Below are 13802 nucleotides of genomic sequence, written 5' to 3' on the forward strand. Positions count from 1 at the left end.
GCTGCACCACGCAGAGAGGTGCTGTCCTTCAAGGCAACACAACAGAGATGGGAACAGACAGAGGGTTTCAGTGGCAGTTCTGACCTCATCCCCTAAATGCCATCTCTGGAGGTGTTTGGTACCAGAGGGTACCTGGGGGAGGAAGGAAGAATCCTTCTAATGGGAGACTTTGGTTTTTCTCTTTCTAAGGACAATCTTTGCTCTGACTGAAACTTCCAAGTCCAGCCCTCAGTGGGAAATGGATACAGTGGTACTCCTGCATTTGACAACAATTAACACTGTTCAAGAGTCATTAACAACTGCCTGCCTCCCAGAAAATAAAAGAATGCTTTTGCACATCAAATTCCTGTTATATCCTCAGCAACTCGGGCAAATAACATCTCAGTAAAAGTGATTACTTTGCCCTTGTTTCCAAAGGTACAGTTTAATTTTCAAACATGCTGAAAAGCTATTATTTTGCAGAGGGACAACTCGATTTGTTACCGTGCTACAGGACAATCCCTGCTTGTTGTCAGTACAAAATCCAGGCCCATCTGCCTTGTTGCTGCAGTAATAAAGGTACGCAGGCATTAAAGGCTTTAATGCAGGGATGGGTGTGTTGCAGGGTTCTTATTTGGGAAACCTTTCTTGATCTCCTCTCCGATGTGCCTACTTTTCCACCAAGCTATTAAACACACATGATTGCAATACAACTGTAATTATTTCACTCATTTTCACTTCTTTCATTTGAAAGCATGTATGCCTTTGAATCTTTTTAAAGGTTATGTAAAACGCAACTGCATTGGAGGTTTCTTGGAAACATAATTGAATGAGTACAAGGAACAGAAAACTACATCAGTGCTGATACAGTCTGAGCTGTGTTCTGTTACAGAAAGAACACCTGCATACCCTGAGCTGGCTCCTATGAAGTTGTTACTGATCTCTGAACGAGATCCTTCCCATGAAATAATTACCTTCATTAGAGACTTGCAGATCATTTGGTTATCCAGGGGGAAACAACGGTTTGCCTGGCTTATATTTTATTCCTAAGTAAGAAAATAATTTATAGAACAGTGGCTTGAAGGTCTCTATCATGGTTATTTAAGGAAATAGCTCCGACTTGTACTCAGTGTTATCCCTCAGCTACTAAGAACTGCACATTAACGTCAGACAGATTAGCAGTGATATATTTGGCTATAGAATATTTATGGTATGAACACGGCTGCACGTAACTGCAGAGCCTGCAAAAGCTCCTGAAGCTCTGCTAAAACATTACTCCTTCTACCCACTCACTGTCATACCAGACCAACATTTTAGGTAGATTTTCTTACTTAGCTTCTGCTCAAGGTTAACTCCCCAGAGCCTGCCCTAACACAGAATCATACAGGTCATTTCCAACTTTGATGATTCTAAGATGACCCAGTCCAACCACCACCCATCACACCATGCCCACTGCCCATGCCCCTCAGTGCCACATCCACACAGCTCTTCAACACCTCCCTGGGCAGCCTGAGCCACTGTGCCTCACCAAAATGGCTTAATTTGATTTGAAGCATCATTATTCTGCAAACACACTATTTTTGGTACAGAAAAAACACAGGCTTACAGAGTAGAATTTAATATCTTTTTAGAGATGTGCTATTATAGGACCAGCTTGTAGCCTAAGCAGGACCCAGAACCTGGCTGAAAGTCTGTTACTGAGTTACATGGGTCTTGTACAAGCCATAAAAACTCCTTCTATATAAGAGGATATCAGAAATAAAAAAATAGCCAAAGTCACTGTAAACTATCTAAAGCCAAATATGTTCTGCTCAGGGCCCCACCAACCTGACCTTGAACACCTCCAGGACTGGGATATCCACAGCTTCTCCAGGCAGCCTGTGCCAGTGCCTCTCAGTGATATTTTGTCACATTATTGCTTTGCCACTTAATGAAGATGCTCAGAGTCAGGTGCCAGGAGGAGCATCCCTTTATCCAACCCCACCACTTAACAAAAACGTTTCCTACAATTCCAAAACACACTCACACACTAAAGGTGTGAAAAGTACCATCTGCTGCAGAAACAACCTTAACCAAGAATGCTTAGGTCAAAGCTGTCCTGAAAACACAGAGCTGGAATTCAGAGTAACCCATCTGTGTGCTTACACTGAGCACATACAGGGCAGATGCACCGCCCTGGCACAGCATACTAACACAGCAGGCACTGAGTGCAGCCCCATCCCTGTGCTTAGCAAGCACCATGCATCCCAGGGCCTCACTGTGAAACAACAGGACTCTAAACAAGGTTTGAATCAGATCTAGCAGAAGGGCATGACTTTAAACCTCACAGTCTTCCCACAGTTAAGCAGTACAGAGGCAGAAAGGCACACAGGGCTGCAGTTCTGCCCAGCACAGCTACTCATACCTGCACAGCACCAGAGACAGGAACATGCCTAAGATACACACCCACTGATATAAAGGTGCCTTGATAGGCATGCAAAAATGCAAAGCACCACCTACAAATCTAAACTTATTTTATTTTGCTCTATTTACATTTTTACATGAACATTTTCTTCTACAAACAAGCACTCCCTATGAGAAAATGGTGGTGACAACATGCTGTCCTGGGAAGACTGTTACTGGCTTTCAGAGGTGTCAAAGCTGACTTCAAAAAATTAAGAGAAAATTAATAAAGCTTTCATGCAAGAAACCTCTGTCAATGAAGACAAAATAATTAAAACATATTGCATTTTTTGTTTTCTGAAGCTTTGATGTCCTTGAGCCTTGACAATTTGGTGTAGATACAACAAACCACTAACTTATGTCTAAAAACTGGGTGTCAGTGCTTGTGAAGGGTCACCCTCTGTTCACTACACAGCAGAGACAGCCGAGCTGTGCTGTTACATTCCAGCAAGGGACAGCAGGCAGACACATCTCTACAAAAGCTCTGCAAAAGCAATTTTGGCACTGCCCTTTGCTTACAGCTTCTCCTTTGGGAGAGCTGTGGGAGAAGACTGAGAACCATTTGGCAACTAATGACATTGCTCTATACGTTATTTTAAAGGTACCAGAAGAGAGTAGAGCATGTTCCACAACTATGAACCTAAAACAGTGTTCTGGTACCAATGCATTTTCACTAAAGGAATTCAGAACACAAGTGTTTCAAAATGCCCGATTTGCTGGTGAGGAGCGAAGTTCTCAATTAGACAAATGATTCTAAATCTTTTCACCGCTGATTTATCTCTGGACTTCCTTCAGCTGTCTCTGTACCTGAACTTCCCCCTGAAGTTGTCTCTTTCTGACAATGTGTTATTAACCCAACCTCAGGGGCACAGACCTAAGAAAGAAATTAAAAATGCCATTGTTCTGTGACGGAGAAGCTTATCTTAGCTCTAAAAATCTATTTACAACTTGCCATTAATTTACTTTCCTAGCAAAGAGCACAACTACAATGTCTCTATTCTCTTCCTTGATTAGATTAGTTATTCAGTAAACTCCAGCAGCTTAGCAACAGATTCTGATGACCTAGAAAACTTCAACACAGTAAAAAGCAATATGAGGAGAACTGGAAGAAAAAAATAACATAATGAACAACTGAAGACATCAGGTACTCTCAACTGATCTACAAGCATTGTTGTGTACGTATGTGCCTTTCATTATATACAGGAATATAAGCTGTATAGAACAGTTAGCAAATGAAACTGTCATCTCCCAAATGGTTTTCATCCATGTTTGCTGAGTACCCTCATCTTATGCTTTAATTCTTAGGAGTGATTAGATTTTTAATTAAAGCTTTTACAGAAAACAAAAAGCCTCAAAACACACTTGTCTTTTAAATGTGGAAATCATTTTTATGAGATGCCTTTAATGCACATACATGATTTATTTCAGCCTGAAGCAGAGGAGGCTCAGGGGATCTCCTCAATGCCCATACATACCTGCAGGGAGGATGGAACCAGGCTCTTGTCAGTGGTGCCCAGTGCCAGGAAAAGAGGCAATGGGCTCAACATAAAGCACAATATGTTTCCTCCAAATATTAGGAAGCATTTCAGTGCTGTGCAGGAGACAGCACACTGGCACAGCAAATCTCTCTTTGGAGATGTCCAAAAGCCCTTGGCCATGCCCTGTGCATAGCTCTGGGCAATGCTGCTGGGGCAGAGTAGGACCAGGGGGAACTCTAGCTTTAATTATTCCGTGATTCTGTGATGTTACAAACCTATTTCCAATTCCCATTACATCCTGGAATAATGCTAGGATTGCTTTTAGTGACTTTGCACACTGACTCTCACTTCTTATTTCTCCTGACCAGAATGAGAGAGCTCATTATTTAAGTATTCTAACTGTGTATTACGTACACATGTGTGTTTTCAAATGCAAACACCTTACCTGTTCTTGTCTCATCACTTCTATCATTTCCATAACACTGATAAAATGGTGGCAGCGGTCGGAGTGGACAACCATACTTGTAGGAAAAGGACGATTCTGCCAAATACTCCACTCAGACAAGGACAGTTTATGCACTGCCTCCTCTTCAGGCTTCTGCAGTTTAAGATTGGCAAGGAGATTTTAGTCAAGAGTTTGTTTAGCAAATCCAACATCTACTTCTCTGTCAAGGACAACAACTACTCTGAACACAGGAAAGAATCTGAATATTATCATAAATGCTGAAGTCTGGTGGGAAATAAAAAAAATCACAGCCTTTGTGTTGCCAAAGCTGCTCATGAAGGACAGGTTGCTTTAAGCAGTGAAATGACAAAGTAATTCTTGTTTTCTTCCCTGAAGGAAATGCTTGTACGACTTGAATTTTCCACCAGCCGCATAGTTATATAAACACGGGAAGGAAAAACCGTGATACAATGCCATCATGAATACAGCATCCTGCTAGAATGTCTCAGAAGCAGAAGAGAACTTACTGCATACCAGGTGAGGTTTTTTTTCCCTGCTTTTAATAGACTCATTTCAAACATTTAATTCCTAAATTCTTATCTTCAAAAGCCTAAGAGAAATTCTCAAAACTGCATTTTTAAGACAGGCATCCTTCAAACTCATGGGTAACTCTGTTACTCAGTGTTTCCATTAGGCCAAATGCCAAAAAAGCATCACATTGAGGTTAAACTCACTGATGTTTCCTCCAGGTTTTCTAAGGTTTCAAACCGAGTGTGAGGCAGTATTGGCTGCTTTACTCCATCATTTTCTTTAAGTCTGTACAGTCTGTCCCATATTTCAAATTCCTCAGGTGACAGAGACCAATTCTCATGGCAGTGCATTTCCTTTGGATCTGGAAGGGGGGAAAAATGAGGGGAAAATATTATATACTGTAAGAAAAGTGATACATGGAAAGAAAAAGAAAACACTTTGTGTAGTACCAGTCAGAAGAAAATACCTCTTTTTTGCCACTCCTTTTTGCCACAAGCAAAATCAAAGATGGACAATCTGCTGTCAGAAACAAAACATCAAACCAGATATTTGTACATGTTATAATTATGGTTCTGTCTATGGATTGTTTTGGGGAAGGCCTCCTATAAAGAAACATTGGCAGATACAAGTAGAGGGACATTCATTCAAACACCAACTGGCCTTGAAGACAATACAGCAAACAGGGAAAGCATTTGGCTTGAATTTGTAAATGTAATTCTCAGTGACTGTAAATGTAATTGCAGGGATAAACTGCAAATAAGCTGTGGGGGAAGTGCTGTACCTTGTCTAAGTTACTCTTGGAATACTGGAAAGCAACATTATTTTGTTATGACAAAAATATTTCTTAGCCATTTCTTGACTAGATCTGTTTTCTATTTTAAACCATTCAGGACATGTAGATGAGCAAGAGGACTGAAACAAAAGTATTATGAAGATTTCCCAGGAAGAAGCAAAGGAAACAGAGGGCTTGTTAGCTGTGCAGATACTCATAACACCACGTGGGAAGAGTGGGGCACCTGTGAGCATCAATGCCGGATGAAAGCCAAGTAGGTGCTTGTGTTGCAGCTGACTGAAGACAAGGCCCTGGTGCTGCTTGGCTCAGAGAAGGAAAGCAAGTTACTGCAGCAGTCTGACAGCAAGCCTCAATGCAACCACCCCACACTTTGGCAGCTGCATGCAATAAAAACACTTGACCCCCCCCCAGCAGCCCTCAGTGCAAATAGCAAAGGAACATATGAAGCACTGCTGTTAAGAGCAGTTAATGTGATTGCTTTCAGCCTGGATGCACGAAGCTTGGAGAAAAATCATCAGGTTTGACAACCTCCCTGAGACGGGACTTGGGAAGAAGAGGCAGCCAGCACCCTGTGCTGAACTAATGCTGTGTAAGAGGAATCAGCCTGTACCTCCAGTCCTCTCACAATACCATTGGCAAAGAACACATCTCCATGGGAGCACATGAGACTCAATACCAATCCCCGAAAATTCTGAGTACAAGCCTCAATTCCTCTTGAGTCTTTCACAGCTGGAAGAAATCTAACCAACAATGCCATTTTTAAGACCATGGTTAAAAAACTAAATGAACAAAAAAACCCAGAAGATTATTATTGCTACTAGAATATTTTTGACCCCAGCCTAGGAGATGTTAGACTCATTTGTAACTACCATACAGTTCAGGAACCCAATTCAGGGAGGAATAGAGACCTGCAGGAAACAAAAATCAAGAAACACTTATCAGAAAAGCCTATCTCATAGCCTTCTGTTATTTATAAGAACAGTTAAGTTCTAGGTTTGTTTGAGCTGTAACTATCCAGCACCCACACACCAAGTCTGTACTTCAGTCTTGAATCAGTGTGGAGCTCTGGACATTGTTGCCTGGGCAAGGAATAAAGGAAGGGCCAGGAAGAGTTCCATTTGGAGCCTAACAGCCAGTCCAAAGGGACGCCTGTTACACTGCCTTGCTGCAGACATGTCTCCACACCCAAGAAGTAAGAGAGCTGCCTACCAAGGAACCAAGGAGGCACTTCCAAACAGCAAGCTGCTAGATGGGAAATTGCAGGCATCAGCAGAAACCTTCTCAGGCAAACAGATCTGGTTTGGGATAGCTCTGGCTGCTCTTGAAGATGGTTATCCAGTGTACCAGAACCTTCTGTAAGAGCTTAGGTGATGAACGTATCATCCAGACACATTAAAAGAAACAATGAGAACAACAGATGACTTCAGTTTTCCTGTTCCAGATCCAGAGGACAACTCGTTCTGACAAAGCAAGAGGATCCTGTGATACCATCTGCCAAAGTAATGCAGGGGGATCCTACTGTCCAAGGTTACGGAGGCATGAAGGCCTCCAATAGCTTGCAACATTCAGTAACAGCTACTTTCCAAAGCTCTGTGCCCAGTAACTGAGCTATTACGTTTCTGTCCCTGAGCAGAACAAACTTTTTGGGCGATACAACGTACTCTGTACATGACAGAACACAACAGGACTCCATGAGAGGAGAATGGAAGGGAATCCCCTTGGCTTGCAGAGAGCAAAGATTAATGCCTGATTTACAGGCTGCTCAACTCTTCCCTTCTCCAGAAACAACGATTCCATACAGCATGGAGAAATGCCCCACTCGTCTGACCCGAACACTTGGACATCTAAGGCTGAGGGAGGAAAGCAGGAGCTGAAGTTAGCATTCAAAGCCTTCTCTTTCTATGAAGTGTAGTCCTGTCAAACAGGGAAGGAACATGAAGCAGACTGAAGGTCTGCCAAACACCAAATGAATCTCAAGAACAAGTGAAAAGCAAGGAAGGATAAATGAGAACATACACAATGTTCATTACAGCTTCCACCTTCAACTTTCCAACGTAGAAGGGAACACTTGGATAAGAAGGAGAAAATGCAAAAATTAAAGAGCTTTCTTTTCTTTCTGAGATTTGCCTTGAATACCATTTAAATTGGCAGCAGGCACTGCTTCATACGGTAACGAAGGGGACTGGAACACAAAGCTGGTGCTCAGTATGAAGAAAGTATCAGTAATTTACACTCTTGTAGCACTTGTTTGCAAGACAGGCAGTCAATCCCATCCATCTTCAGCCAGGGACAGATCACCACCTACACGACATATTTCAGCTGGGGCTGCTGCTAACCTACTTAGCACAAAAGGAACCTGGTAATTATTGCAGCCTGCCGAGTGCTATTCCCTCAGCAGGAAACATGTTCAGCCAATTATCTGCTCTATGCACCTTGTGCCTCTTGGTCCTATTTTCTAGGACAGACGTACAGATTTTCTACAATGATTAATCCCACATTTTGTTCTGCTCTATCTTTTTATACCACCCTTACTTTTCCTTACTGGGTGCTGCCTGGGTTGTATGCAAAGCCCAGATAAGCATGCCTTACAGAGGCATGGAAAAAAATGATCATGAGGAGCATCACAGCTGTGCCACGGCTGTGCCTGCAGCACAGGCAAACTCACAGAGAGGTTAGGCTGAGGATGGTATGTGCAGACTGGTCTACTGATATTAATCCTTCCACTTCACATTTCTCCCACGAAGGATGCTGAAATGGGAAGCTGTTTTGCAGCCAAAGAGGAAAGCGATAATTTCTACATGATCTTGTAGCTTGCTTCCCCATATCTACGTTCAGGCTTCTTGATGATAAGAATTCTGCACTCAGAAGTGCTTAAAATCCACAAATACACTTTAAGTGTAACTACTTGGATACTGAAAGATAAAGTTTCTCAAGTCTTTCAGGAGCTTCTTCCTTCAGAGCATTTGCTGTTGGTCCTTAAAGTACTAAAAGCACTTAATAAAAGAGATTGTGAATGATTTCCAAGTATTTATAACAATTAGATGTTTCATCCTATCTTGTAATCTTATTCCAGTGCCATGACAGTGAACCATCCAAGGAGCTCTTTTAAAAACTCATTTTTCTCCAAAAGTTTTTACAATTATAAATCACAAAAGGAATTACAGAACGGTTGAAGTTGGAAGTCCTGTTCTTGTTTTCTCCTTTTTGTCCCTTAACATTCTCTAGTTTTCAAGCACTTCTGTTTCACTGTAATTTCCAAAAGTATAAAAGATCTATTTCCTGTATTAATAGAAGCATCAAGCCTAGACGTCACAGCCCCAGCCCAAATCCAGTACAGAATTATCACCAAACACTTAGTGACCAGCATGCCAGCTGACACAGGCATATCAGAAGCCTTCAGCAGACATTAACATTTGCCTCTTCTTTTTGTAGCTCAAGTTTCTGACCCTCGGTCATTGACTCTATGGGAAGCTCTATGGAGAAGGATGAAACGAAGGTCTGATACGAAGGACAGACATTTAAAGACAGGACTGTGATGTGAGGATGTTAAAGGAAAAGAAGGCAGCATGAAAGCAGAATAACACAGCTGAAAGGTTACAGCTGCTAGAAGGGCACTTCTGCTCGGGACCCAAACTGATGTGAGCAGGCACTTTTGATATGCTGTAAGATAACAACATGATATAGCAGCTTGCAGAGTGCTTACAGAAAACACCATAATCCTCTTACCAGTGACACAGGAGAAGAGAGCAGATTTATGGTGGAGAGAACTAGGTCTCCCTCTGGAAAGCTTTCTTGAATCGTTTGGTTCGTATTTTTCAGCAGTAATAAACATTCGGTGCAGCTCTGGATTTATGCCTTCTGGAATCATCCGTGGGCTGTGCTGGTAAAAATGAAGCATTTTGTTTCCTGAAATAGCTTTCTGGATGTTTCTTTTGTTGGACTGGCTTTGATTGTAAGTCTGTAAGAGAAAGGAAAAGTCATACATTGCTGAAATGCACAGGGCTTGATCAAAAGCAATAGAACACCTGAGTGTCTGTGAGGTCTTGCACAGAATAGCAGGGGTTGGAAGGGCTCTCTGGAGATCACCTAGCTCAACCTCCCGTCAGAGCATGTTGCACACATGGGCATCAGATGGGTCTTGAATATCCCCAGATAACATCCACAACCCCTCTGGGCAGCCTGTCCAGTGCTCTGCCACTCTCACAGGACAGAAGTTCTCATGTGATTGTGGAACTCCCCGTGTTTTGGAACGTACTGTAATGCATTTCTATCACCAGCTTTTTCCCCCTCAAACGCAGATAAAACAAACCATGATGGCAAGTTAGGTCAACAAAATGCTGTGTTCAAGTTCTTGACCCACAAGTTCAGGGCTGGCATCATGCAGCCACACCATGGGAACCACATCAGAGCAGCACCAGGATTTGAAGAAAACAATAGAGCAAATAGTTCTACAGACAATCTGACAGTGGTTACATCAAAAATAGCTTGCAAGTCCTTTTAATTCCTTCTTTTTTAAAACTTTCCTTAAGAACACAAGTAAGTCAAATTAAATTTGAATTATCATCTCTTTGTGCCTATGCAAGACATGCTAAGCAGAGTAAAAGGTACCAAAGAACAGTGACTGTTCTCTAAATTGCAGACGTGCCTTAAAACTCCTTCATACAAATAAGACAAAATACAAACACAACATGCAGCTTTTTGCATTCTGTCAGACAGCCAGAAGTAGGCACAACGCTTGCAAGAAACACAGCTCTTGCCTGGAGGAATCTGCAATCTGCAATGGATACAGGGATGATGTAAACTGGATTACATCAGAATGAAAGGAGGTCAAGCAAATTAAGGTGTAAAGTCATTAGTTAATATCATACGTGCTTCAAGTCCTTTTAATTACACTTCCTTTCATTGCACAACAGAGAAACCAAGATGAGAATGGAGAAACTAAGGCATGAATCCAGTCCCCACAGCACACCTCGTGCCCTAATACACTGCTCTGAGCACTGCTGGAGGCAGGGCAGCAGTGATGTTCTTGTGACAGCTAAGTTGGAAACCAGGGCTCGAAGGGATGGACACAAGGAGATGCTCCCTGAATAAAGCTGGAAGGCATTAATGGCGAGCTTCATTCAACTGCCCACAGGCATTCTGTTAAATGCTGGGATCCCAGCACAGGTTAAACAAGTTGTTTTACGGAACAAAATTTGAGCAAGATTTCTGAATAACACAGGAGAACTCTGTAGAAATACAACTGCTTAAAGGAAACCTCAAGGAATTTAAGGGTTTATATCAATATCCCATTAGAGAGTGGAACTTTCAGTCTTCATAAGCAGCATAAGAAAACATCTCTTTACAAATACCATTCACCTCCATTTTAAACTCTCTTCCCTTCAAATAAGCTTCCCTTCCCCAGCCCTCCCCCCCCCCAGACAGGATTCTTTTGACCAATTAAATTCCAGCTACCTACAAATTTAAATCAGAGGTACATTGTTGATAGGATTAGATCAAATATTAGTAAGACTCTGAAACTTGGGCTTTGCAATTAGGTTACATAGATCTCAACCTTCACCTTCATGAAAGCCAACCCACCTGAGAACCAGCCAAGCAAGTAAACAAAACCAAACAACAAAGAACAAAATCCATTTTCACCCAGAACAGTGATAAAGCCTACAAATGCCTGGCATTCAAGATGATGTTGCAAGATGAAATGTGAAAAGTGCAGCTTCATTTTACACTGCAACCAATCCAACCAAAGAGAGCTGTCCCAGGGATTGCCAGGCTTCCTCCCACCTAAGCACTACTGTGTCATCCCGGGTCCCAAGCCTGTGGTCATGCAGCTGTGGGCTGACCCTGGTCAGGCTGCTGGTACAGCTGAAGATCAGTTCCCAGCTCTCAGCTTAGCTCTCCCCGGTACATTTGTTTCCCAAGGGGCAGCCGGCACTCAGAGAAGATTAATTGTACTCAGAGTTGAGTGCTGAGATTCAGGAATTTAGCAAAAGTAGATTTCCACTTAAGCTGATCTCTTCAGACCTCATACGCAAGCTGCTGCCACTAAGCACTGCTCTGAGAGCGCGGTGCGTCAGCAGCTCAGAGCGAGGCACTTCCAGCCCCAGCTCTCAGCACTGCATTCTCATCTCTTCCACAGTCTGTCCTGTAACCTTGGCAAAAAAAACACCTTTCTGCATCTCAGTTCATCATTTACAAACTGAGCACTTTTAACAACAAAGGCTTAGAATCACACAGTCGTTAATGTTGGGGAACAGCTCCGAGATCCCCAAGCCCAATCCCAGCCCACACCACCATCCCACTGCCCACATCCCTCAGTGCCACATCTCCACGGCTCTGGGACGCCTCCAGGGATGGTGACCCCACCACTGCTGGGCAGCTGTGCCACTGCAGCAGCGCTCTTACAGAAATTTTTCCTAATATCCTGCCTGAAAGTCAAAGCTTTTAGCACCGAGAAAGCGCACACATTTTCTGACGTACGCCACGATAGCTTCCAGCACGGTCAAACGAGACACTGCTGAGAGCACTCCCACGTGCCCCAACTTCTAACACAAGTGTTCCATTTCAATCCCAAGGCCCCCACGTCTCCCATTGAGGATGAAGCTCACGCTCACCCGCTCCTCGCGCCCCTCGGCGAGGATGACGACGACCCGGCCCTGCCGCTGCCGCCCCGTGCGGCCCATGCGCTGCACCAGCCGGATCGGGCTCTTCTGGGCGTCAAAGCAGATGATGAGATCGACTTCCCCGATGTCCAAACCTTCTTCTCCCACACACGTGGACACCAGGGTGTTATAGCCACCCTCACGAAAGCGTTTTACCACCTGAAGAAAGGAATGGATTTCACAAATCAGCCTGGAAGTCCCTAATGCACGCTTCTAGGTTTAGCCAGATTTTGAAGAAGAAATAAATTTATATTTTAAACCTACAAAACTCAGTCAGTCTTTCCAAATGTGTTGATTCCTTCATTGTGATCAAATACCACACACTAATACTATCAGTGCAGCCCTTCAGTTCTAAAAGAAAGGACATACAGAACACCTTATTCTGACTCTAACCATGGTATTTTTCTAAAATTGATCTTCCAAGCCTTACAATTATTTTTTTTTTGACTTTGCTACGTCAAAACTTAAGGATACTTCTTATTTTTCTATCTATGAGGAAAAAAATATCCCCAAAGCAAATAAGTATTTATGTTTGATCACAGAATCCTAGAATGGCCTGGGTTGCAGAGGCCCACAGTGCTCATCCAGTTCCAACCCCCTGCTGTGTGCAGGTCGCCAACCAGCAGCCCAGGCTGCCCAGAGCCACATCCAGCCTGGCCTTGAATGCCTGCAGGGATGGGGCATCCACAGCCTCCTTGGGCAACCTGTTCCAGTGCCTCACCACCCTCTGGCTGAAAAACTTCCTCCTCATATCCAACCTAAACCTCCCCTGTCTCAGTTTAAAACCATTCCCCCTTGTCCTATCACCATCCACCTTGTAAACAGCTATTTACATTCTGTTTAGTGAGTACAGTTTTGGATAATCTGACAGCAATTGAACCACCTAGGAATTTACCAATGACACCTGAAATCTCAGTCATCACCACGCAATCTGTATTAATAATCATATCTTCATTTACACAATTAATATTCCTTATAAATACTTCCAACTGCAAGTTTCAGCTGTTTACCTCAAGCTGCTCCTTTTGGGTGAAGCCCTTTGTGCTCTTTCCTGTGGAGTGCCCAACAAAAGTCATCACTCTAACAACTGGGCTGAACCGGGACAGCATTTCTGCAATTTCTTGCACACTATCCCGAAATGATGAGAAGATCATCACCCTGGTGTCCACAGATGTGCTTCCGGACGTGGTTTGATCTGTTTAATGAAAAAAAGACAGAAATATACTTCCATGAATAATACAAAACCAATGATCCCCCCCAAAAACAGGGGACATCTCACAAGTTACACACTCACAGCTCTCATCTGATTCAACAATTAGAAGATACACTTCACCTATACGGCATTTTGATTTCTCAAAGAAATTTTCTTTCAACAAAATACTTTTTAAAATAACTAAAAACAACAACAACAACCAAAAAAACCCAGTTAAATTAACTAAAAAAAAAAAAAAAAAAACCAACAGTGGAGAAAACTG

At 42.8% G+C, this 13802-nt stretch overlaps 1 protein-coding gene across 1 annotated transcript in view; it reads right to left on the reverse strand.

Moving 5' to 3' along the window:
- FANCM (FA complementation group M) overlaps positions 1-13802 on the reverse strand; it is a 61141-nt gene that overhangs the window by 20261 nt on the left and 27078 nt on the right. Inside the window, exons 9-13 of the mRNA XM_031602329.2 lie at positions 13338-13522; positions 12280-12486; positions 9395-9626; positions 5079-5236; positions 4345-4497 (exon numbers count right to left, since the gene is read on the reverse strand). Coding sequence (XP_031458189.2) covers positions 4345-4497; positions 5079-5236; positions 9395-9626; positions 12280-12486; positions 13338-13522 — 935 coding nt within the window. The remainder of the gene's footprint in view (positions 1-4344; positions 4498-5078; positions 5237-9394; positions 9627-12279; positions 12487-13337; positions 13523-13802) is intronic.

Source organism: Phasianus colchicus, chromosome 5, assembly GCF_987193195.1.
Source record: "Phasianus colchicus chromosome 5, bPhaCol1.hap1.1, whole genome shotgun sequence".
In the NCBI taxonomy this organism is placed as follows: Eukaryota; Metazoa; Chordata; class Aves; order Galliformes; family Phasianidae; genus Phasianus; species Phasianus colchicus.